At 45.4% G+C, this 26,404-nt stretch overlaps 1 protein-coding gene across 7 annotated transcripts in view; it reads right to left on the reverse strand.

The window, feature by feature from the left end:
- The window catches only part of ST7 (suppression of tumorigenicity 7), a 307,385-nt gene extending 281,220 nt beyond the window's left edge, over positions 1–26,165 (reverse strand). For all 7 annotated transcript variants that reach the window (XM_079786006.1, XM_079786004.1, XM_079786003.1 and 4 more), the window contains exon 1: positions 25,043–26,165. In XM_079786006.1, coding sequence (XP_079642132.1) covers positions 25,043–25,193 — 151 coding nt within the window. In that variant the 5' untranslated portion in view covers positions 25,194–26,165. The remainder of the gene's footprint in view (positions 1–25,042) is intronic.
- Between the last annotated feature and the right edge of the window lie 239 nt (positions 26,166–26,404).

Raw genomic sequence — 26,404 nt, forward strand, 5'->3', positions numbered from 1 at the left:
ATGTTTCTAGAGACAGATATTTGTGCCTGCTGCAACCATAATATCCAAGTTGTAGAGTTTCCCATAATAAAAGCATACAATCAGGTCCTTCAGCTACCAAAAAAAAAATCTGTCTTCAAAATTGCTTCTTTTTTCCACAATAATCACATCCTTGACTTATAGCAACCATGCTGCAGTCTAATTCTAAAACCAAGCAGACCTGGGTTTAGTCCCTGCCACTGCTACATATAAACTCAAAGATATTTACCTCCAAGCTTCATTTTCCCCATTTGTAGAACAGGGATGCTATTCCTGGTAGCAATGGAAATTTACAGACTAGAGGCCCAGTGCATGAAAATTCATGCAGGGGAGGGCAGTTAGGGGCAACCAGGCCAGCAGGGGAGGGCAGTTAGGAGCAATTGGGCTGGCAGGGGAGCAGCTGGGCATCGATCAGGCTGGCAGGCAGAAGCGGTTAGGGGCAATCAGGACGGCAGACAGGCGAGCAGTTGGGAGCCAGCAGTCCTGGATTGTGAGAGGGCAGCCAGACATCCCTCTACTTGAACCAAGTCTTTATAGAAATACTAGCAGCCCGTTTGCACGAAGATTCGTGCAATAGACCTTCATTCACCGGGCTGCCTGCACCAGTTTTCTGCCGGCACTGGGGACCCAGGCCTTGGCTGTGTCCACCACCTTCTGCCTTCTTTCAGGGTCGGGGCTTGGCCCCGGGCAGAGGTCTTGGCTCTGCTGCACCCCAGCCTCCCTGCTACAGATCATAGGAGCCGACCCCCCGTGGTTGCCTGCGATCCATGCAGGCTCCCCGCTGGTGCCCAAGGCTGGGAAAGCCTCCGCCCCAGGCTTTCCCGGCTTTGGGCTCGGCCACACCCAGCGTCCCTGCTACGGATCCTAGGAGCCGACCCCCTGGTCGTTGCCTGTGATCCGTGCAGGCTCCCCGCTGGTGCCCAAGGCCGGGAAAGCCTCCACCTGAGGCTTTCCCGGCCTTGGGCTCGGCTGCACCCAGCGTCCCTGCTAGGGATCGTATGAGCCGACCCCCTGGTCGTTGCCTGCGATCCCTGCAGGCTCCCCGCTGGTGGCCAAGGCCAGGAAAGCCTTGGGCGGAGGCTTTCCCGGCCTTGGGCTCCGCCACACCCCAATGTCCCTGCAACGGTTTCCTGGTGGGCGTGGTTGGTGGGCATGGCTTGTGGGTGTGGCGAAGGTACGGTCAATTTGCATATTACTCTATTATTAGGTAGGCTAGATTAAAGTATCATAAATGTTTTCTCCTACCCAAAATAGTCCATGAAAATTATGTCATTTTTTAAATTGTTTACTGTAACCTATTTTTTAAATTAGGTACCATTTTTTAAGTTATACTAAAGCATTACAAGATAAAAATAAAAGTTCATAGACATTCTTTAGCACTAGATATAAAGTGTAAGTATACTAAATGCTTACTTATACTTTAAAATATAAGTATAAAAGAAAAATAAGGGTTTTTTTCTATCATCTAGAGTCAATGCTTATTTAAAAACAGTTTTCTTAAAAGTGACTAAGTCATTTGAGGGAGAGTTCAATGATAGTTTCTACATTTTTATTCTTGAGCACAGAACAAGAACTTGGTTGCACAAGTCCCCTAAATCCACTCAAAGAATTAGGCTGACAAAATATGTGGGAAGCATAAAACTTTTTAATTGAGTCAATGCCTTCAGACTGAAAGCATTCTTTTTTGGTAGTTCACTTCAGTACTAGAATGTAAATAGACTTGTATGAATTGATGAAAAATATAAATGTAGAAAGTATATATTATCTTAGAAATGCTTGCTTTACATTTTCAACAACAGAAAACATTTTCAAAGAAAAAAGAAAGACAAAAACTAACATTTAGTGAGTACTTTAGTATGTTTTAGAGAAACTGGAATGCTCTGATAGAAAATTTCATATATTACATTATCACAATAATTTTCTCTACCTTTGCCATAAAGCATGAAATGGTCATCAAGGGCTCTAAATTATTAAAATGCCTATCAATAGACTATTAATTTCTTTTCAACATACATAACACTTCTGAATTAAGAAATTCACCAAGCTGTTATTTCATCCTTTCTCTCCAGGACCATGAACAACATAATCCTATATAATGAAAGGGTAATATGCAAATAGACCGAATGGCGGAACAACCTATCAAAGCGTAATATACTAATGATATGCTAAGACTGTTCAACCACTCGCTATGGCATGCACTGACCACCAGAGGGCAGAGAGTCGACCGGTCGACCAGTTGCTATGATGTGCACTGACTACCAGGGGGCAGATGCTCTGACTAGGTTAGCTTGCAGCAACCTGGACAAATCACAACCGAGGCATGTGCCCTGACCGGGAATCTAACCTGCTACCTTCTGGTGTGCAGGATAATGCTCCAAACAACTGAATCACCCGGCCAGGACTCATTAATAATTTTTTACATTTAGTACATGTTGAAATGACAGTATTTTATATATATTGGGTTATATAAAATATGTTATCAAATTAACTCAATCTGTTTCTTTTTACTTTTTTTATGTGGATTCTATAAATTTTTAAATTTTGTATGTGGCTCATGTGTGGCTATATTTCTACTGGATTGTACTGTTCTAGATTATACACATTCGTTGAGGACAAGGACTGTATCTAAATAATTTTTGTGTCCTCTAGAGAGGCCAAAGCATAGTAGATCCTCAGTAAGTATTTACTGAATAAATAAATAATATATGTTTTCACAGCATTAGTCTCCAAGCGAGTCATTTTGAAAGTATGCATTTTGGAAATGCAGCCTGAGGTACACAGTCAATTCAAGTAACTTGAACTGTCTATTCTTATCTTTTGTGTATTACTTAAAAACACTTTTGGTATACTTTATAAATCATGACTTATTCCTCCCTTACTTTATTAGAATACAATGATTATTTTAATCACTAGACTGAATTATTTCAAAAGATATAATCACAGAGATTTCCAAAACAAAGAAATGAAATCTAGTGCCTTAACTTTTAAAGTCTGACCTCTAACGCTCATGATATTATTAGACTAAGTACATTTTTTCCACAAAAATCAATTTGCTTTACAAATATTTTAAAATAAATTTAACTATGAAATCTGTAAGTACAGGTTTAAAAAACTCAGGAAAACATAGTAAAAATTAATTATTGCAGATAACTAACATACTGGCTTCAAGTAAACCAGTTTGATGACAGGAAGTTGAAGAGCAAATATCCTTCAGTGTTATTTTTAAAATATCAATCAATATTCTATTTTATTAAAGTGGCCAACTTTTGCAACCTAATTTGCCACTCTCACTTCAAATACACCCAAAAAACACTCTACCAGATTTAACAACACAAATAATGAATTTGGGAGGCAAACTGCTTCAAGAATATACTTATGCCCAGTAAGTGTGGCTCATGGTTGAACATTGACCTATGAACCAGGAGGTCAGGGTTCAACTCCCAGTCAGGGCACATGCCCGGGTTGCGGGCTCCATCCCCCATAGGGGATGTGCCAGAGGTGGCCAATCAATGATTCTCTCTCATCATTGATGTTTCTGTCTCTCTCTCCTCTCCCTTTCTATCTAAAATTAATAAAAATAATTTTTAAAAGAATATACTTATGAGGCCTTCTACAGAATTATAAAAATGTCTCAAGCACTTTGGATTTTTACAGGTCAGAACAGGGGTTAAATAGCCAACACCCCTAAACCAAGACTTTAAAGGAGTAATATTGAAGGATTTGTGGCTAGGAGGTTGTAGATTGGGGAATGTGGATGGATAGACTATTTGAAAGGGCTCAAGAATACACACCTAATCCTCAGTAAAATCCTCTCCAGAAAAGTCTTTTAATCATTCTTCTCAGTCTCCTTTGCTGGTTCATCCTCCTCTTCTCAAACTCTTTGAGTTGGAAAGTCTCAGATCTCAACCTAGGGCCTCTTCTCTTTATCTATACTTTTCCTTTCAGTAATGTTATCTAATCTCGTGGCTTTAAATACTGCCTATAAAGAGTGTGCAAAAAATTTATCTCTGGCTATCTCTAGACTTGTATATTCAACTATGCCTGACATTTGAATACCTGAATATCTCCAAATTAACAACTCCAAAACTAGTCTTCCCCCTAAAACCTGTTCTTCCTTCTCTCAAAGTAGCCTTTCCCATCTCATTTGATGCCAACTGGGATGGGTGCATGAAGGGTCTCTTCAAAGAAGCTGATAGTTAAGAAGTATTTTTAACTGAAGTAACTGGAATTCATTCACTCTGGCAATTGCATCTGAGAAAACTATCCATTAGTTCCTGCTACCTAGATCCCTGCAGATGTTAGAGATTTTGCCCTTTCTAAAATCTAATTCATCACCTTTTCATTCGATTCTGAAATTTTTCACTTTTCCTCAAATTAGCTAAGGTCCATTTCTGATGCTTGAAACTAAAACCCCTTACTCTGGATAACCACCAGCTCTCAACTGGCTGACTCGGCTTTACCTCCACAGCTTCCAATTTGCCACCAAACCCTGGCCCCTATTCTCCTTTCCACTGATAGGATGAAAATACAAAATTTTCCTATTTTCAATTATAACAGCCTCTAATCACACATGCCCAGATCTGTTTTGTCTGATATCTGAGAAACTAAGAATTAAAATTCTTTCACCAAAGTATTTGTTCCCAAACTGGTTATTGTCTAGCTATTCATGGAAAACACAAGTAAGAAATCTCTCACAGGATTCTCCCTGCAGCTCATTTAAAATAGTCCCTTACTACAAATTCTGATAACCCCTTCTTCTGATCCCACACACTCTCTGTTATAACAGCTAACTTCAATCAAATAATTAATTATTCATGCCTTCATGAAAGGAAAGGACAATGTCTCCTCGTCTCTGTATCCCCATGTGAGGCAAACTTAATTTTATCAGAAAGTAATCTAGGAAATGCTTCACATTTGAAAATAATCACCATACTTCATATTAAATACACTCTGAGTTTACTCTACAATGTTGATTATTCACTACTAATATATATGAGTGTCAACTATTGTTAAGCCTTTCTGATCATATTTAAAAATCAAGAGGGAATTATGCAAGGGCTTACCAAGTACTTTTTTTATTATCTTGATATTTCTAAATAATTCATGGCTCAGCCTATGTCAAATTTTGTGCACAACTCAAAAACATAAATGCTAAATCACTCACATTAGCCTTCCCATCTCATTCTTTCTTTAGTACATATCTTAAGTTTACACTTGGGAGTTGGGAATTATATGGATAAACAGAATGATCTAAAAGATCTTTTAAATTCCCATCTAATTTACGTTCCTACCCTCCAGTTTAACCTTAAAATGGCTAATCAACAGGTTGAACATGTGTATCAACAAACACCACATATAGAATTCTCAAAGATCAACATGATGTGCCCAAACAATATAACTTTATATAAGAGAGCTTCAGAAATGCATAGACAAGCACCACCTAGTGGCAAAACGAATTACTCCAGATAAACAGTTACCATTGACAGTAGTACATCTAAATTAATTTACCTACCGAAATCTAAATCAGGGACAGTTATTCAGGATGCAATTTTGTTTAAATGTTTAATAACTATTTGGATACTAAATCAAGAGTAATACCAGTTTTAAGATAAATATTAAGACTACATGGCCATTAGGACAGTTCAAGTTCAGCTGTTTTAATGTTAATTGAATCTCTTAAAATTAAAATGGAAGGAAGTGAACAAATGCTTATATTGAGCATTCACTCTACCATGTGTTGGGCACATTCATATGTGCTACATCTCATTTAAACCCACAACATCCAAGTAAGAAAATTACTAGAATCACCACGGTACAAATGAGGAAACTTCAGATACTAAATAACTTTTCTAAATCATACAAGCATTAAGTGATGAAGTCACCTCCTGCTCATCTAACTGTTCCTGGGTCCTTGGGGAAAATAAAGCAATACAATAAGTGAAGTGTATACAGACCAACTAAGCACTTAGTTTGGGCCATATATAACTGACTCTAAACATGTAGTAGAAAAGATCATGGACTTTGGTATCAGGCCTAAATTCAAAGTAGTGTTAGCAAACTAACATTAACTTGGTTTTAGCAGAGCACAGCATTGGAGCTGGAGACACAAAGGTGTCCATGCAAAAAATAGCAGCATCTCACAGAACCCACGGTCCTGCCCCTGGGTAATTTTCACTTCTAATGGAGAAGATGACAGACAAGGAGGTCCTTTTGGCACACTGAGAGAGGCCACTTAATCCATAACCTCAGCAAAAAAGGATTTTTAATTACGTCAAGATTGTTACCTTCACAAGAGAGGCTTTTATAAATTACTAGAGGCCTGGTGCACGAAATTCATGCACTTGGGGGGAGGGTCCCCTCAGCCTGGCCTGTGCCCTCTTGCAGTCCAGGAGCCCTGGGGGGATGTCTGACTGACGGCTTAGTGGGCCTAAGCCGTCAGTCTGACATCCTTAGCATTGCCACGGAGGCGGGAGAGGGTCCCACCACTGCCGTCGTGCTCGCCAGCCATGAGCCCAGCTTCTTGCTGAGCAGCGCTCCCCCTGTGGGAGCACAATGACCACCAGGGGGCAGCTCCTGCATTGAGTGTCTTCCCCCTGGTGGTCAGTGCGCATCATAGTGACTGGTCATTCCACCATTTGGTTATTTGCATATTAGCCTTTTATTATGTAGGATACGCTGTAGATGAGGCCCCCTAGAACCATAAGAAATGCAAAAAATTCACTGTTAACTCATTCTCAAATTGCCCCCACTTAAAATCAAATTGCCCCCGCTATGGGGCATGTGCTGCACCTTGGGAACCACTGGGCTTAACACTCTTCCTCTCCGAGCTTCATTTCTGAATACATATGCATACACCATAGGAACTGTAATCTCTTCTCTGCCTACCTCACTGGGTCGTCATGAGGAGGTTCTGAGCTAATAAACCTAGAAATGTTTCATCCAGTAAGTGATGTCTAAACGGGAAGGGACTGTTATTTTTAAGCCCACGGGTACCCTAGCAGGTGGCAGGTGCTGATTAGGGGAGGAGGGCATGATTGTTTCCTGGGACTGTAGCTATGGAAGCTTTGCAGAGGGTTCCACAGGCCTCGGAGGGGCAAGCTCTGGCCAGCAGCCCTGTAGCGGTGGTCGTCCCTGGAGGCGCTGGTGGGGAGCAGGGTGTGAGGGGGGCACTAGGGGGGCTGCGAGGCCGAAGGGAGAGTAACTGTCAAAACTTCCCGTTTGGCGCCATTCTTTAAATTGTATGTGGCTGTTTCGCAGCTGTACCTGCTTAGGGCGGGGCTCCAATCTCCTGGTTTGGGGTGGGGGCCGGGCCAGGGCGGAGCCAGGCAGGCTAGGAGGGCGAGTTTAGCCACGCCCCCAATGAGGTTCAGCACGCTTCTGCTGCTGTAGGAGGGAAGGGTCTGACCCTGGGAGGCTGCTCAGGCCGCCTCCACCCGGGTCTGAGTTGTAGGGAGGAAAGGTGTGCCCGGCCTCAGTGGAGGGGTCCTGGCAGTGGTGGGCCACAGGCCCCGGGTGCCTCGGGGGTGCTGAACGGTGGTTGCCCCTGGCGGGGGTGGTGGGGGAAGAAATCAGGAGTCGGAGGTGCGGGCTGCAGCTACTCCCGAGGCTGGGTCTTCTCTCCATCCAGTAAGCCTCCCTGTCCCCTGGGGGTGCAGGAGCTGGGGTAGGGTGTCTGTCCGTCCCCCAGGGGTGCGGGGGCTAGGGTAGGGTGTCTGTCCATCCCCCCGGGGGTGCAGGGGCTGGGGTAGGGTGTCTGTCCATCCCCCCAGGAGTGCGGGGGCTGGGGTAGGGTGTCTGTCCGTCCCCCTGGGGGTGCAGGGGCTAAGGTAGGGTGTCTGTCCATCCCCCTAGGGGTGCGGGGGCTAGGGTAGGGTGTCCATGCAGGGGGATTGGAAGAGCTCCCCATGGCCGCTTCCTCTTCCTTCTTTGAAGTCCGGGCTCCTGTCAGGCACTCTCCTCAGACCCCCGGGAACTTGGCTCCGGTCACCCGCCCCCTGCTACACGCGCATCCTCCTGCTGGTCTGTCAATATGCAAACTGGTCGTTACTGGGACACCATCACAGACAATTAGCATATTACCTCTTTATATGTATAGACTAGAGGCCCGGTTCATGAAATCCGTGCACTCCAGGGGTCTCTCAGCCCGGCCTGCACCCCCTCACAGTCTGGGAGCCCTCGGGGGATGTCCAACTGATGGCTTAGGCCCGTTCCCTGTGGGAACACTCCCACCACTGCCGCTGCGCTCACCAGCTGTAAGCCCGGCTTCTGGCTCCCCTCTGTGAGAGCGCACTGAGCTCCTACATTGAGCGTCGGCCCCTGGTGGTCAGTGAGCATCATAGCAACTGGTCATTCTGCCATTCGGTCAATTTGCATATTAGCCTCTTATTATATAGGACTAGAGGCCCGGTGCACGAAATTCGTGCACTGGGGAGGATGTCCCTCAATCCAGCTTGCACCCTCTCTAATATGGGACCCCTCGGGGGATGTCCAACTGCAGGTTTAGGCCCGATCCCTGTGGAATCGGGCCTAAACCTGCAGTTGGACATCCCTCTCACAATCCGGGACCGCTGGCTCCTAACCGCTCACCTACCTGCCTGATTGCCCCCTAACTGCTCCCTTGCTGGCCTGATTGCCCCCTAACTGCTCCTCTGCAGGCCTGATTGCCCCCAAATACCCTCCCCTGCTGGCCTGATCACCCCCAAGGCTTTTATTAGTATAGATATGACCCTGCACAGAAAATTTTACTAACCCTGCTTTACAATAAGGGCTTGACGATTGAATCATTAGGACCAGACACCAAGATTTCCTTTCTTTGAATAGTGGAGGGAATATTTATCTTGTCTTTAAGTTGCCCAGAAATTAAAATGAGATAATGACTTAGAAAAGTATAAAAGCACCATATAAAGACATCTGTCTTTTTAATGAAGTGGCAAAATGAAAAACACTTTTTATTCTCCCCTTCCTTCCTTTACAGCTTTTATTTAAACTTTGAAATTTATAAAAATCTCACTCCAATTTTCATTTCTTTACATTCAACATTATTTTGTATTGGTTTCAGGTTTTATATTAGTTACAGAATAGTGGTTAGACAATCATATACTTTACAAAGTGTTCCCCAATATTTCTAGTACCCACCTGGCATCATACCATCATTACAATACTATTGACTATATTCCCTATTTAAGTGACAATGGGTTTACAGGTTCCTTTCAGTCTTTCTTTTGTGTTGCTTGTCCTTCCTTTTCTTTCTCATTTCTTCCCTCATTTTCTTTATATAGTATCTCAATTGGCCATCAAAGCTCAGTGAAGGCACTGGGACACGCTTCATCCATTTTACAGACCAGGAAACTGAGGCCAATTCCAGTTGGCTGTGGAACTTGACTCAGCACACAGGAAGCCCTCAGAGCCATGCTCTTTGCGCTTCCTAAGGGGCAGCGGCCCAGCAAACAGAACAAACCTTCCAGTCAGGCTTCCGAGCCTCTTTCTCAAGCACCTCTTCATTGCGGATGCTCCACATTCTTTCCTCTCCCCCCATTCTTTACTGCCCCCCCTTCTCCAAAGCAGGTGGAAGGCTTCCCACTCACTGCCTAGGCATGCTCTGCTATGGGGCAGGGTGTAGCGAGCTTGCTTTTGGGTCAAGGCAGGAGCAGGAGTCACTGCCTCTGAAGTGTGAAGGCCGCCTGAGCGAGGCCCATTAGCACTGGGAGCTTCTCTGAATCACATCAGTCAGTCCAGTACCCTGCAGTGCAGCACCCCTCCACTGAGGTGGCACCACCCCTCAACCCCTGTCTCATACCCCCGGGAGCGGCTGGATGCGCCTGGCCACGCCACCACAGGGTGCCGATCACCCCAGGGACCCCCCCGGGAGCGGCTGCATGGGCCCGGCCACGCCCCCCGGGGTGCCGATCGCTGCAGGCACCCCTGGCCACGCCCCCCCGCGGTGCCGATCGCCCCAGGCACCCCGGGGAGCGGCTGCATGGGCCCGGCCACGCCCCCCCGGGGTGCCGATTGCCCCTGAGTCCCCCGAAACTAAGAGGACTGGGCGCCGCCATCTTGATCTTCTCAATGGCCAGATAGGCCACCCGGAGTCCCGCCCCCCAGCCTCCCGCCGGCCCAATCGTGGGCATAGCAGAGGTGCGGTCAATTTGCATGTTTCTCTATTATAAGGTAGGATTCCTCCCAACTTTCAAAAATTTCCCCTCTCTACCTCTCTTCCTCCTGTTTGCAAGAGCTCACTTGCTCCCACTCCCTCCCCCTCCTTCTTTCTCTCTTCCTCTCTCTCTCTCTCTCTCTCTCTCTCTCTCTCTCTCTCTCACACACACACACACACACACACACACACACACACACAACTGAGATGAATACATGCAAACTGGAGCTTCATGGACTTTACTTCACTAACTACTTTAAACTTCTGCTTTCCAGTAGACATGCCCTTTACAATAAGGCTCAATTCTTCAAGTCCTTACATCTTCACAAATTTAGATCAATTCCATTTTAAGAATTGAAGGATATAACAAATAGATGATGGCAAAATTAATCCAAAAGGATAAGACTTTAGAGCCAGGTCTATTGAAATCCCAGTTCTCACCCCAGCCAGTGTGTAACAGTGGAAAGTGCATTGGCCTGCGGACTGAAGGGTCCCGGGTTTGATTCCGGTCAAGGGCACATGCCCAGGTTGCAGGCTCAATCCCCAGTAGGGGGCATGCAGGAGGCAGCCGATCAATTATTCTCTCTCATCATTGGTGTTTCTATCCCCCTCTCCCTTCCTCTCTGAAATCAATAAAAATATTGGGGGGAAAAAAGAAATTCCAGTTCTCCAGTAACTGATTAATACACTTGCCAGATAGGAGGGGGTTTGGTGTTTAGGTGACAAAGATAAAAGGAATTAAGAAATATAAATAGCCAGTTATAAAAATACTCATGAGATGTAAAGTACAGAATACAAAATATAGTCAATCCTATATAATAAAAGGCTAAATATGCAAATCAACCTAATGGTGGAATGAACAGTCGCTATGACGTGCACTGACCACTGGGGGACAGACGCTCAATGCAGGAGCTGCCCCTGGTGGTCGGTGTGCTCCCACGGGGGGGCACCGCTCAGCCAAAAGCCAGGCTCACGGCTAGCGAGCACAGCGGCGGTGGTGGGAGCTTCTCCTGCCTCTGCGGCAGCACTAAGGACATCCTCCGAGGGCTCCCGGACTGCAAGAGGGTGCAGACTAGGCTGAGGGACACACACTGCCCGCCCCCCTCCCCCACCGAGTGCACGAATCTCATACACCGGGCCTCTAGAAATATTATAATAAGTCAGATGGGTACAAGACTTATCAGGATGATCACTTTGTGAGCTATATAAATGTCTAATCATTACGTGGTACACCTGAAACTAATCTATACTAATAAAAGGGTAATATGCTAATTAGACTGGACATCTTCCGGACAAAGCCACGGTGGCGGGGGCCGAGGCAGAGGCAGTTAGGGGCAATCAAACCAGCAGGGGAGGGCAGTTAGGGGCAATCAGGCCGGCAGGGGAGGGCAGTTAGGGGTAATCAGGCCAGCAGGGGAGGGCAGTTAGGGGCAATCAGGCCAGCAAAGGAGGGCAGTTAGGGGGTGATCAGGCCGGCACGGGAGGGCAGTTAGGGGCAATCAGGCTGGCAGGCAGGCAGGCAAGCGGTTAGGAGCCAGCGGTCCCAGATTGCGAAAGGGCTGTCCCTGTGGGATCAGGCCTAAACTGGCAGTCGGACATTCCCTGAGGGGTCCCAGATTGGAGAGGCTGCAGGCTGGGATGAGGGACACACACACCCCTCCCGTGCAAGAATTTCGTGCACTGGGCCTCTAGTATATTATATGTCAATGGAATTGAAAAATAAATTTTAAAAGTTTTAATTAACATTCCATAAAATTCAAGAAATAAAAAAATTACTATTAAAATTAAACCTCGCTTTAAATAACTAAATACATTTGAAGTTTTTAAAAGAAGGGCCCTGTCTGGTTGCTCAGTGGTTAGAGCATTGGCCTTGGATGGTAGAGTCATGGGTTTGATTCCTGGACAAGGGCACGTACCTCAGTTGCAGGTTCAAACCCAAGCCCCTGCTCTGGGTTCAATCAATGTGACTCTCTCACATCGATGTTTCTCTCTCTCTCTCTCTCTCTCTCTTGCTCTCTCCCTCTCTCTCTTTCTCTCTCTCTCTCTCATCTCCCCTCTCTAAAAATCAATGGAAAAAAATATCCTTACTCCTCCAGTGAGGATTAAAAAAAATGAAAAAAGAGCATTGAAGGCCTGGGGAGGGGCTCAATGGGGGGCAAAAGGAGGAACATATATAATACTTTCAACAATAAAGATAAATTTTTTAAATCATTAGTAAATAAGCCAGTCAGAGAAAGACAAATATCACATGATCTCACTTATATGTGGAATCTAATGAACAAAATAAACTGACAAAATAAAAAATAAAAATAAAACGAGAACCAATATGGCAGCATAGGTAACCGCCTGTACTCACCACCTCCCACAACCACACCTAGAAAATATGCTCAAAGTCACTAATCATCCTAGAGATGCAAATCAAAATGACAATGAGGTACCATCTCACACCTGTCAGAATGTATATCATCAACAAATCAACAAACAACAAGTTCTGGTGAGGATGTGGAGAAAAAGGAACCCTCGTGCACTGCTGATGGGAATGCAGACTGGTGCAGCCACTGTGGAAAATAGTATGGAGTTTCCTCAAAAAATTAAAAATTTGACCCAGTAATCCCACTTTAGGAATATATCTCAAGAAATCAGAAACACCAATCAGAAAGGATATATGCACCCCTATGTTCATAGCAGCACAATTTACAATAGCTAAGATTTGGAAACAGCCTAAGTGCCCATCAGTAGATGAGTGGATTAAAAAACTGTGGTACATCTACACAATGGAATACTATCTATATATATAAAACCCTAATATGCAAATAGACCCATCGGCAGAACAACTGAACCACTGAACAACTGGTCGCTATGACATGCGCTGACCACCAGGGGGAGTGAGCAGAACATGGTGGGCTTCGGCAGCAGGCACCAGAGCACCAAATATGGCGGGCGTCAGCCCCAGCGGGATGGTAGAGCAGGTGAGCCAGGGTGCCAGGCCAAGGTGGGGTGCCAGTTGCTGTCATCAGGGCACGCCTCTGGTGGTTACTGAAAATTTTTTGCTCCCGGGCACCACGGTCCCACCCGGGACTCGCACCTGCTGCTGGTGCCAGCCCCGCTCACACCCACTGCTGGCGCCCAGCACTGGCCCTGATCACTCGGCACCATCAGCGGGTGCGAGGAGCGGCTGCCAGCCCCGATCACCCCTCGGGGCTTCTCCAACTCCCTGTGCTCCTGAGGGGGCAATTTGGGCCAGCAGCCATCTCTCGCACCTGACGCCGGTGACGGCCCCACTCACACCCGCTTGCTGGCGCCAGAGCTGCCGCTTGCACCTGCTACCAGCGCCCAGCACCGGTCCCGATCACTTGGCACCATCAGTGGGTGCAAGTGGCAGCTGCCAGCCCCAATCGCCCCTGAGGGCTTCTCCACCTCCCCCTGCTCCTGAGGGGCGATTGGGGCAGCTGCCGCCACTTGCACCCACTGACGACGCTGACCCCACTCGCACCCGCTGCCGGCGCCAGCCCCAATTGCTCCGTGCCATCAGCAGGTGCAAGCAGGGCCGGCGCTGTCAGCGCATGGGAGCGGCAGTGGTGGGAGTGGAGCTGCCCGCAGAGAGGGGACCAGGGGGCCATGGTGGGAGGGGCCAGGCCGGAGCACAGAGGATGGGCCAAGATCCGCCCCCGTACCCACCGCAGCCTCGCGGCCCACAGTTCCTTTCAAGGTGCACAAATTCATGCACTGGGCCCTTAGTGCTGCTATAAAAAAGAAGGAACTCTTATCATTTGCAACAGCATGGATGGACCTGGAGAGCATTATGCTAAGTGAAATAAACCAGTCAGAGACAGATAAATATCACATGACCTCACTCATTTGTGGAATATAATGAACATAAACTGATGAACAAAAATAGAACCAGAGACATAGAAGCATCGAACAGACTGTCCAACCTATGAGGGAAGGCGGTGGGGGAATGGGGGAAAAGGGGGGAGGTAAAGGACCTGCATGCAAGCATATGAGCATAACCAATGGACACAGACAGTAGGGGGGTGAAGGCATGTGTTGGGGGGTGGGAGCAGCCAGAGGAGGTCAATGGGGGAAAAGAAGACTCAAGTAATACTTTAAACCATAAAGAATTTAAACTTAAAAAAAAAAAGAAAGAAATCAGAAACACCAATCAGAAAGGATACATGCACCCTTATGTCCATAGCAGCACAATTTACAATAGCTAAGATTTGGAAACACCCATCAGCAGATGAGTGGATTAAAAAACTGTGGTACATCTACACAATGGAATACTACACTGCTGTAAAAAAAGAAAGAACTCTTACCATTCACAACAGCATGGATGGACATGGAGAGCATTATGCTAAGAGAAATAAACCAGTCGGAAAAAAATAAACATCACAAGATTTCAATCATTTGTGGAATATAATGAACAACATAAACTGATGAACAAAAATGGAGCCAGAGGAAAAAAATATTTTAGAATATAATAGAAGTATCCCTGTTATTTGCAGACTTTCAATATTTCCTACAACTTTTGTGATATTATACTGTTAGTACAGTTTTGGTAATGTTATTATATTTAAAATCTTTTTTCCTTGAAATACTAGTGTTTATTGCATGTAAATGGCTTTTTATCTACAATCTGGTAATAGATTTATTTTGTATATGGTAAAAAAAATTTTAACAAATAAGAATTATAATTCCTTTGTTTTTAAAAAACTATCAGATATTGTTACATTATTTTCTGTAGGCGAGCAATCCTATGTAATAAAAGGCTAATATGCAAATTGTCTCCTTGGGAGTTTGACTGACCGGGAGTTTGACCACTCGCTATGATGTGCGCTGACCACCAGGGGGCAGGGCAGCGCGGAATGAAAGAAGGCCCCAGCCAGCAGCCAGCAGCCAGGGGAAGGAAGGCCCCAGCCGGCAGCCAGAAGGAAGGCACCTGATCACCAGCCAGGCCGAGGGACCCTACCTGTGCACAAATTTCATGCACCGGGCCTCTAGTGAAAAATAACTATTCATGCAAAATCCAAGCATTTTTAGGAATACTTTTATAGTCAAAACTAATTAATGTCTGCATCTTTGCTCAAACATAACTGATATTATGTTGTTATTTCTTCTGTATCTCCCTCCAAGAAAATTATTGTTCAAATAATGGGGGGGGGGGGGGCGGTTTATTCTTAGAATGGTCTTCTCCAACTGATTGGATTTGCTATTAGATTTCTTTGTTGTTGTTGATATATTTTTTATTGATTTCAGAGAGAGGAAGGGAGAGAGAAAGATAGAAACATCAATGATGAGAAGCATGCCCCCCCCACACCCCACCACCAGTGATTGAGCCTGCAACCCAAGCATGTGCCCTGACCAGGAATCGAACCATGTCCTCCTGGTTCATTGGTCGGTACTCAACCACTGAGGCGTATCGGCCAGGCTGCTATTAGATTTTTTGTATTACAATTGCAGACTTACCGAATGATAATACATATACACAATTTCCAGTTTAGAGAAAAAACAATTGAGAAGCAAGTTTCTAATATTTAAAAACTATCATTTAGCTTCTCATACTTCATCTCTCAAATGTAAATGTAACAATTTAAAGCTCTCTCTTTGCTAAAAGAGGCAAATAAGTTTAGAAAAAAATTTTCTCTTTAACCCATAATTTCAAGTACTGTGAGCCTGAACTGAGAAAAGTATAATTGGTTGTGCTTTATTTTAAATAAAATATATCAATAAGGAAGTAAGTACCCTCCCCCTCCAACAGAGTCCTAGGAAAAAGTACAAACCAGATCATAGCAGGTCTTACATTGTGACATTATAGAAATCTACTAGTAAATATATGTCACAGAAAGAAAACCAATGGAGTCAAGTGGGTATAATAAATTGAGAAACACCTGAAGAGCATTACTTTATTAGTTCTATTAATAATGCTCAATAAACAGTACCTATCAAATAAATGAAAAAGATCATTTGTAAAGAAAGTAAATTTCATTCTCTTATTCCCAAGAAGAAAGTAGAAACTGGAAAAACTTAACAGAGGGAAGAACTGTAAGCATTCTATTAGCTACTGCTAATCAAATAACACTTTAGAGTGTTACTACAACTGACTTCAAAACCACAAAACACTGTCCAACTCTAGATCACACATAAATTCAAACTGCTTATTTTTAAAAGCCACTTCTTTTTTAAAGACTATTTTATGCCTGAGAATGTTTCAAGTGATTGTACTATTTTATATTGTAAAGCTTTTTTATTTTAAATAAATAAGACTCCCTTCCTCACTCACCTAAGAGATTTCTTTAAAATCCTCTACAGGCTTGCTCAAAATTTCATAAAGACTGACACTTAACCAAAATTCTGTACTTAGATTGGAGGTCAACTTAAGAAACAAAGAGTATGCTTATAACGAATATACTCTCAGTTTCCTAAAATTCAGAGGGGAAAAAAATGCTCTCTCAGATAAATGCTGCCTTATTTTGCTGAGATATTTAGTAATTACAATTAAACAGTGACTCCTCTGGCCACAGACACAGCTAATATGAAAAACTGCTAGAACTAACTGGGCCTGTCAGTTTCTAATTTTAGCACAGTTGGTAGTGCAGAAATGCCTGCTATATTTGAAGGATTGGTAACAGTAACACATGGGCAGCTGTCCTGCTCCACTGTAATATCAAAAATGAATTTCATTACATAATCTCTCTCTTCCAGGAAACTCAAAACCCTTTATAGCTATCTTTACAATGACATCTCAAATAGAATAAGGATGTTGGGAGACAGTCTTTCATATTTATGACAAACAAATGGTCAGTAGTATGGTTACAAACAATCCATTATCCTGTCCAGTGCATTTTTTTATATATATTCTTTAGGAAGACTATCCAGGATAAATGAGATCCCACTATGTATTTTAACCTGTCATTTCACGGTGGCAGACAAAGCCCTTCAAATACAAACTTCTACAGAAACAAGCTATTACAATGTCTTGGATTTAAATAGTAGTTTACAGTCTACAAAGAACTGTCTGATTCACTTTACCATCTCCTATGAAGTCGCATTCCAGTCAAGGGAGCCACTATTCACCAAGCTGGAAAGCCAAAGGCAACTATCTCTACCACACAAATATTCATAGAATGCCCAGGGTGGTGGCTATTGCAGTTTAAGAAGCATGAACACGCCTCAAGTAGTATTTGTCCAGTTGTACACTTTCTATCAATCCCATTCCAGTCCCACATCTAGACAATCACTAAGCTGCCCTGACCCACCTGACCAGTCACCCTTATACCATACCATCCCTTCTTCCCCACAGTATTTTCCTGCTCTGAATTTCTCCTTTGAATACACAGAAACACTATTTTCCTCCCCTAGTCTTCAATCTCTTGCCCAGCTACCTCAGAAGTATCCTTTTAGCTCTCTGAGTTTCAGCTGTGAACCAAATAATAAGCCCAGCCCTGAGAGCTGAGCAGTAACAATAACCCTCTGAATCCAGGGAAAGAAAACCCTTAGGTGGTGAAGTAAAATAGGACCACCAGTGCTATCAATCTTGGAAAGCCTTAAAAACACCCGAAGTAATCCACGCATCCCTCTTTTCATTTATCATCACTGAGCAATGAACATATGATAGAAATACAAGAAATGAAAAGTCACAATGCCCACTCTCAAGATCTTCCGGGTATACTAAGGAAATAGTCTTCCAAAAATCTCCACCAAGTTCTCATTCTCATTCATAAATTAAGCTGCTTTCCCATTAAAATACATGTTTTAATGTGATCACTTGTACTGCTTCACTTAATAGGACAACTAGTATTATAACAGTACTAGTTTTGCTTTGAACAATTTTCATTCCATGGGTACAAAGAAACTATCTATATAATAAAAGCATAAGCGACCATTACAGCAGAACGACCAGAACGACCGGTCACTATGATGCGCACTGACCACCAGGGGGCAAACGCTCAATGCAGGAATTGCCCCTTGGTGGTCTGTGTGTTCCCACAGGGGGAGCGCCACTCAGCCAGAAGCTGGGCTCATGGCTGGCCTCTCCCGCCTCCACAGCAGCACTAAGGAGCAGCGAGCTTGAGTGGTAAGGAGCAGCGAGCAGGAGGGCGGTAAGGAGCGAGAGGTCCCAAACTGGGAGAGGGCACAGGCCAGACTGAGGGACCCCCCCCCCTTTTCCATCCCCAGTGCACGAATTTCGTGCACCAGGCTTCTAGTCAGCTATATAATTGTTTATATGGGATATAAACAGACTTTTGGGAGGCTAACAAAAAGCAGGCAGCACAGTGCCTGGCTCATGTAAGAATTCAATAAATGTAGATTCTTCATCCCTTCCTAGTTCCAATCTACAGATTTACACTGAATCTCTTTTTTTTTAAAAATATATTTTTATTGATTTCAGAGAGGAAGGGAGAGAGGAATAGAAACATCAATGATGAGAGAGAATCGGCTGCCTTCTGCACACCCCAAACTGGTGATCAAGCCTACAACCTGGGCATGTGCCCTGAGTGGGAATGGAACCATGACCTCCTGGTTCATAGGTCAACTCTCAACCACTGAGCCACGCCAGCTAGGCTGGATCTTATTTTTAAGATCTAATTTCAACCAGGCATGATTCTTGCTCATAGGAAGCAAAATATACTTGGAAGCATTAGTGAACTTGGCAGTATATTAGGGGATATTAATTGTTCAGCACAGAAAACAAGTACAGAAACTGGGAGGAATACTGACATGAGATTATGTGTCCCAATAATAATTGACAGGAATGATGGAACTTTAATTTTACAGGTACGTGCTTTTCCAAATGAGTGACTAAACAAACCAGAGGATGAATGAATTAACCAGTGAATGAGAGTCAGTGAAATGGACTAGAACAACCAGGTATGCAATAAGTGGCAATATTACTGCTGAGTCACTACAACCAACTGACATAGTTTTTCATTCATTCAACAAATACTGAGGATGTGTTAGGCCCAAATACTCATTGTTCAAGATCCTGGGAATACACAATAAGACAAAGCAAGATAAATGAGGTCCTATTCTCAATGAGTTTACTGTCACATGGGACAACTATTTTCCTGGCTTACAAAGTCTGATCATCTGACCCCTACAATAAATAAAGAAACAAACAAGAATCATACTAAACCCGTGGTCGGCAAACTGCGGCTCGCGAGCCACATGCAGCTCTTTGGCCCCTTGAGTGTGGCTCTTCCACAAAATACCACGGCATGGGCGAGTCTATTTTGAAGAAGTGGCGTTAGAAGAAGTTCAAGTTTAAAAAATTTGGCTCTCAAAAGAAATTTCAATCGTTGTACTGTTGATATTTGGCTCTGTTGACCAATGAGTTTGCCGACGACTGTACTAAACCATGCTCAATGCTAAGCAGAGAATTCAAATCAGGTGATATTACAATGACCAGATGGTCATTTTAAATTGGATCATGAAGGAAAACCCCTCGAAAGAAGATAATATATTTAAGCAGAGATGTGACTACTAAGAAGACTATCATGCAAAAGTCAAGTAGAAAAACTTTCTGGTGGAGGGAACAGATAGAGTAAAAGCCATAAGGCCAAGCAAATATGATTAAGAATGAGAGAGAAATTACAACATGTCTGGAGGGTAGTGACCTTGATGAAGAATGGTAGAAATTCAGATAGAAGGGGTGGAAAGGGGTCAGATCATCAGACTTTATAAGCCAGGGTAATATACCTGGATTTTATTTTTGAGGTGGAAAGCTACCGAAGGAAGCCACATGAAATCTGGAGTTGTCTTCACTAAGAATTAAGAGTCCAAACTGGAAAAAAACATATTAAGTCTACGTATTTGCTTGGTTCTATACTCTGTATTCAATGAAATTTATCCAAGACAATGAAACAGAATCCTATAGCCAGAAAGAACCTTAAGGAATGCAAAGCTAGCATTGTACATGTATGGAAACTGAGTGTCTGAGAAAAAAAAGCATCATTCAGATTGCTTCATTAGTGGCTGAGAAAAACGTCTCCAGAAATAAGAGCTACTAAGATGTCTAGGATATAGCCTCTACTCAAAGCTGACATTAATCAGAAAATTGTCCTTGTATGTGTTTATACACTGGATTACCATAAATTAGATGCACATGACCTATCAGAAAAAATTTTTTTAAGTTTTTGTGACAGCTTTAGACCTCCATCTAAAACTGGAAAATCAGATGGTGCGCATCTGAATCAATTCCACTGTTCCTATCCCAACTCACTGGGTACACAGTAACTTGAAGATTCATTCACAGAGTGAATCATAAGAAACTACTATGTACAAGGAATTGTACTGGGAAACGAAGAAGGAGTCTAGTAGAAGCTATGAAGCACATTTACAGAAAGAGAATAACTACACACCAACACTGACACACACTGCAAGGTAAAAACACTGATACACAGTGCAAGGTAAAAAGAGCCAACATGCCTCTCAGATAATGCACTGTAAAAGTTGGAAGAAATATTTCTTTCAATTGAAACCATCAGAAGCAGCATGCAAGGTAGTCCTTGAAGGATTGGTGGGATTTACAGATGGGAGAAGATTTTAAACAGGCACAGCAGGGGCAAAAGAAGTAGGTAAACTGAAAGCAGGCCTTCCAGATAAGAAGGCCAGTGTTAATTAAATTTAGAGCAACTATTTTCAGTATGAAAATACTCAAAACTGAGCTGCACCTGAAGTTATGTATCATTTCAGTTCAGTAATGAGAATTTAGCATCTGTATTTATCACCTTAAATCTCACACACACACACACACACACACACACACACACACACACACACGTTTTATAATATAAACAACACTAAATTTAGGTGAGACCATTACATTTGTTTTCCAAAAGCAATGAAATACAATTTCAAAGATCTTTGAAAACTTGCTTTCCGGGAAACAGAGAAAGAATTGAAAAATCACTGTGTGGTACAAAAATGGCAATGCAAACTTTTAAATGCAGCACCTAAAAATCTCAGAACATAAGGTAGATGAGAAAGTGATATCAACATCACAGTATAAGGTAAATTATAGCACCATTTTTAAACTAATCTATTCTACTGTTTTTCTTGAATATATTATATCCTGCATGGCTACTCCTATGTATTAATTTTCTGTCCTTCTGGAAAAGCACTGTTTTAGGATGTTAATTCACTTAAAAAGTGACAAGTAATGATATAATTCAGAGGATTTTTTAAATCATGTTAAAAGTTCATTGTATTTTCAGGAAATCAAAAAACTATTTTAACACTCTTTTCTCCAACTCAAGGGCAGAGCATCAAAAAAGCAATTATCAAAGCTAACCAGTACATGCTATTCCTAATATGTTTGCTTTCTCCACTTTCCTTCTTCAAAGTCACTTTTCATTGTTAGATTTGGTTGCCTAACTGAAGTTTTCTCTGTGTGGCTAACAAACACCGTGGAATTGTTTGAACTCTGTTCCTACCCTAAAGGGCAGCTCGATGCAATAAAGGGCAAGCAAATCCAGATGGTGGGAGTAGAGGAGAAGACCAGCATGAAGAGAACCTTGAAGGTATTTTTCATTGGAAAACTACACATGATGGGAGAACTGCAAAGGGAGCATTGTTCAATAAGGTCCTTTACTGTTTTAAATTCCACGATTCCCAGTGCTCTGAATCCGACCTGCACTTTCACATATCCGAGCCTTTGTTTGGGAGGTCATCCTCTGTGTCCCCAACTCACATCTGTGGAATTCTCCTCATCCCCCAAGACTCGGTCCAAAAGAAGCCCCCAGGGCCTTGCCCTGCTCCACTTTGCATTATGAGAAGTTGTACCCAGTTGTAAACTCCTTATTTAACCTGAATTTTACAAACTTGCATAATCTTTCCCATCCTAGCACCTGTCACAGTGCCCTATGCATAGGGGGCATTCAAGAAAATTTTGATGGGTTTAGCATATTTACCACAAAATATGATGAGGTCAGAAATATTAAAGATGCCATCCGTGATCAAGATATGGGGAAAAACAAGCCATGTAGATATCCAGAACAACCCGAGTCCACGACCCTACAGAGCAGAGCTGGGTCTGTGTCACGGCAGCCCTGGTCCGGGATCTACCTCCCTGCAGCGCTGTCCTCAGCTTTCCTGAGGCAGAAGGCCCTAGAAGCAGCTCTAGACTCAGCTGCCTCTCCAGGGACACTTGCCTTCACCTCACAGGAAGAGCACCACAGGGCTCAGGAACAGCAAAATGAGCCCCTTGAGCACCCCTTTAGATCTCCCCGCAAGAACCAAGTTCCACCAGGGAGGTTCCAATGCCTGCCTCTCCCACTTCTTCCCAGAAACAGCAGAGGCAGCTGCTCAGTGTGCTGCTCCTTTCACCTTCCTTTATGGCTAGAATGTGCATAAAACCAAACTGAAAATAGACGGCTAGCATCACTGTGGAAAACTGCCTCAGTCTCCCTCCATCATGTAGCTGATGAGATTCAACCCAGATGGCCTATTCATCATCATATTTTCTCTTATAAGTTCAAATGAGAAATGAACCTATTCAAATTAACAAAGGTATTTGTGAAAAAAGCTAGATTAAAGTTGCTGTGAGAAGACCTAATAATTTCTTCCTTAAAAAACTACACACATTCCCAACATGTACTTTTTGCTTTTTGCCTGTTCTGCATAAAGTATTGGTATATAGCATTTTATGGGTACATGAACACATATACACACATGGGTGATTATTTAATCTACTTTAAGAAAATGTAGCATACAAATGTGTGTTCTGAAATACAAATTTTAAATGAGAAACATTCACATTTTTAAAATCCTACAATGACTCTTTTGGGAGGAAAAAAAATAAAACCCACTTACCAATAAATACAATTCCCTTACTACATATATTCAATGAACTTCTTAAAATTATAGGACTTTGGGACTAGAAGGTATCATTTTTTTTTTAATATATCTTATTTCTTACAGAGAGGAAGGGAGAGAGATAGAGAGTTAGAAACATCGATGAGAGAGAAACATCAACCGGCTGCCTCCTGCAGGCCCCCTACTGGGGATGTGCCCACAACCAAGGTACAGGCCCTTGACCGGAATCAAACCTGGGACCCTGGAGTCCGCAGGCCGACGCTCTGTCCACTGAGCCAAACCGGTCAGGGCTAGAAGGTACCTTAGAGATATATTTACATAAAGCAAGGAAGGCAGTATTGTGACAAGCAGCCACTCTAACAGATGAAAAGCCCGAAAGCCATGGTCCATGGGATGACTGAATCCAAGGACTGAGCAGTGACTATTAAAGTGGTAAGTGAGCCTAACAGGTTTGGCTCAGTGGATAGAGCGTCGGCCTGCGGACTGAAGGGTCCCAGGTTCGATTCCGGTCAAGGGCATGTACATTGGTTGCGGACACATCCCCAGTAGGGGGTGTGCAAGAGGCAGCTGATGGATGTTTCTCTCTCATCGATGTTTCTAACTCTCTGTCCCTCTCCCTTCCTCTCTGTAAAAAAATCAATAAAATATTAAATAAATAAATAAAGTGGTAAGTGAGGAGAGGGAGGGGGAAGGGAAAATAAAAAAAGTGGTAAGTGACTCCAGGGTGCAGAATCCTATCTGCTCGGCAGGGGCACTAACCCAGGGGACTCGATGAAACCAATGTAAATGTGAACAGGAGTTCAAGTTAAGGTGGTGAACATGTCTGAGGTTTCTACTGAAAAGCACGGTACCTCCCAGCGCAGTGAGTGAGGACCTCACCCCAAGAGTGCTGACAGCGGTGTCCGCGAGCGATCACCGCACAGGAAAACAAACGCGTCTCCAGACCCGGCCTCCCAGCGCGCGCCCATCACACACTAGGCAGGAATATACACAGACACAGACAGACACAGACACGGCGTAGACACACATTCAGGACTGTAAGGATTTCCCAAAGAACTGGGAAATTAAAAATGTTTTTTTAAAAAATGCAAAATCTATCTAGTCCCACAACTATTTCCAGACTTCACGAAGGGTTGTCCCCCTCCCCGCAGAACACACTTCACGTTCCTGAACTGTCTCTGGAGGCGGTGTGAGTTTTCTCCGTGGCTGTTTCTCCAGGGCTCGGTGGGCAAGTTGGTTCTATTCTGACGACCGTGCGACCGCGGGGGACCTGCGGGGCCTACGGAGCTCCCGGGCCCCGGAGCGGGCCACTGAGCGGCATCCTAAACCCTGCGCCCCGCTCCGTCTCCCCTCGCCACGGCCTTGGGTAACCCGACGCGTCACCCCAACCCGTCTCCCCAGCCCGGAGCAATGCCGGCGGGAATCCCTACGGGTCCCGCTCGGAGCGACGCCCCGCCCACCCCAAGCCCCAGGGGCCCGCACTCGGGCGGGCCGGGGCGCGCCTCCGGGACGGCCCCTTTCGGGGGCTTCGCTGACCGGCACCCCGTCAGCACCCCAGGGGGCGCCCGCGGCCGCCGAGCCCCGCCGGCGGGGACCGACGCCTCGCCGACTACCCCTCGCACGTCCCGCACCCGCGGCCGAGAGGGGTGAGGAAGGACGCGGTCCCGGCCGGGAACCCTCGGGGGTCACGCGCGGACCCCAGGGGCGTCCGCGGGGGCTCCCTCGCTCCCCACCCCCGTCCCCCGCCGTCGCCCGCCGACGAGCACCCGGGAGGGCGGCCGGTTCGGGCCGCGGGGCCGTCGCCGCTGCCGGGCCCGCCTCGCGGCGTGAGCGCGGCGCCTCCTCCTCCCGGTCGCGGGGCCGGGAAGGCGGCCGGCCGTTCGCCAACGGCCCGCGGGCCAGCGGTCGCCCGAGGCGCGGCGCCCCCGGCAGGTGGCCCCGGCGGCGGAGCCCGGGCCCCGCGCGCGCCCGCCCGCCCCCGCCCCCGGCCCGCGGCCCCGCGCGAGTTGCACTAACTTTCCGGGTGGGGGAGGGCGGGCCCGGCCGGCGGCGCGGCCTCACCTGTGCTCAAGTTGTCGTTGATCTTCAAGGGCACCCGCAGGATGTAGACCAGGAAGAGCACGAGGAAGAACCACACGGTCCAGAGGTAAGTCCAGGACCACACGACGCAGGACTTGAGCTGCTCCAGAAAGCCCGCGCCCGCTTCGGCCATTTTCCGCGCTGCTCCCGGCGGCCGCGCTCCCGGTGTCTGCCGGATGATTCACCGGCCGAGGCGCCGCTCGCGCCGCCGCCGCCGCCGCCGCCGCCCGGAGCGCCCCCCGGCCCGCCGCCGCCGCCCGGAGCCGCGCGCCCGCCCGGCCTTCCCCGCCGCTCGCCGAGGCTCAGGAGGCCCTGCGAGTGGCTCTCCGGAGGGGTCACGTGGCCCTGCCCCCTCACGGGCTGGTGCCATTTATTTTTATGATGCTTATATTTAGAAAGACCGGCCGAGGGGCCACTCTGGACACAACCACAACGGGTGTGGAGGGCTTCCTGCAGGCGAGGCACCCCTCCAAGGTCTGTATAATCCAGTGTAGTCCTCCAATAGCGCCCATTATGCAGAGAGGGAAACTGAGGCACAGAGCCACGGAGCAGTTTCCCTTAAACTGAAACAAGAATTCAGTTGCAAGGTCTGTATAATCTAGTGTAGTCCTCCAATAGCGCCCATTATGCAGAGAGGGAAACTGAGGCACAGAGCCACGGAGCAGTTTACCTTAAACTGAAACAAGAATTCAGTTGCAAGGTCTGTATAATCTAATGTAATCCTCCAATAGCGCCCATTATGCAGAGAGGGAAACTGAGGCACAGAGCCACGGAGCAGTTTACCTTAAACTGAAACAAGAATTCAGTTGCAAGGTCTGTATAATCCAGTGTAGTCCTCCAATAGCGCCCATTATGCAGAGAGGGAAACTGAGGCACAGAGCCACGGAGCAGTTTACCTTAAACTGAAACAAGAATTCAGTTGCAAGGTCTGTATAATCTAGTGTAATCCTCCAATAGCGCCCATTATGCAGAGAGGGAAACTGAGGCACAGAGCCACGGAGCAGTTTACCTTAAACTGAAACAAGAATTCGGTTGCAAGGTCTGTATAATCTAGTGTAATCCTCCAATAGCTCCCATTATGCAGAGAAGGAAACTGAGGCACAGAGTCATGGAGCAGTTTACCTTAAACTGAAACAAGAATTCAGTTGTGCCGAAACCGGTTTGGCTCAGTGGATAGAGCGTCGGCCTGCAGACTCAAGGGTCCCCGGTTCGATTCCTGTCGGGGGCACGTGCCTTGGTTGCGGGCACATCCCCTGTGGGGGGTGTGCAGGAGGCAGCTGGTCGATGTTTCTCTCTCATCGATGTTTCTAACTCTCTATCCCTCTCTCTTCCTCTCTGTAAAAA

This window comes from Cnephaeus nilssonii (assembly GCF_951640355.1).
Source record: "Cnephaeus nilssonii genome assembly, chromosome: 12".
NCBI lineage: Eukaryota > Metazoa > Chordata > Mammalia > Chiroptera > Vespertilionidae > Cnephaeus > Cnephaeus nilssonii.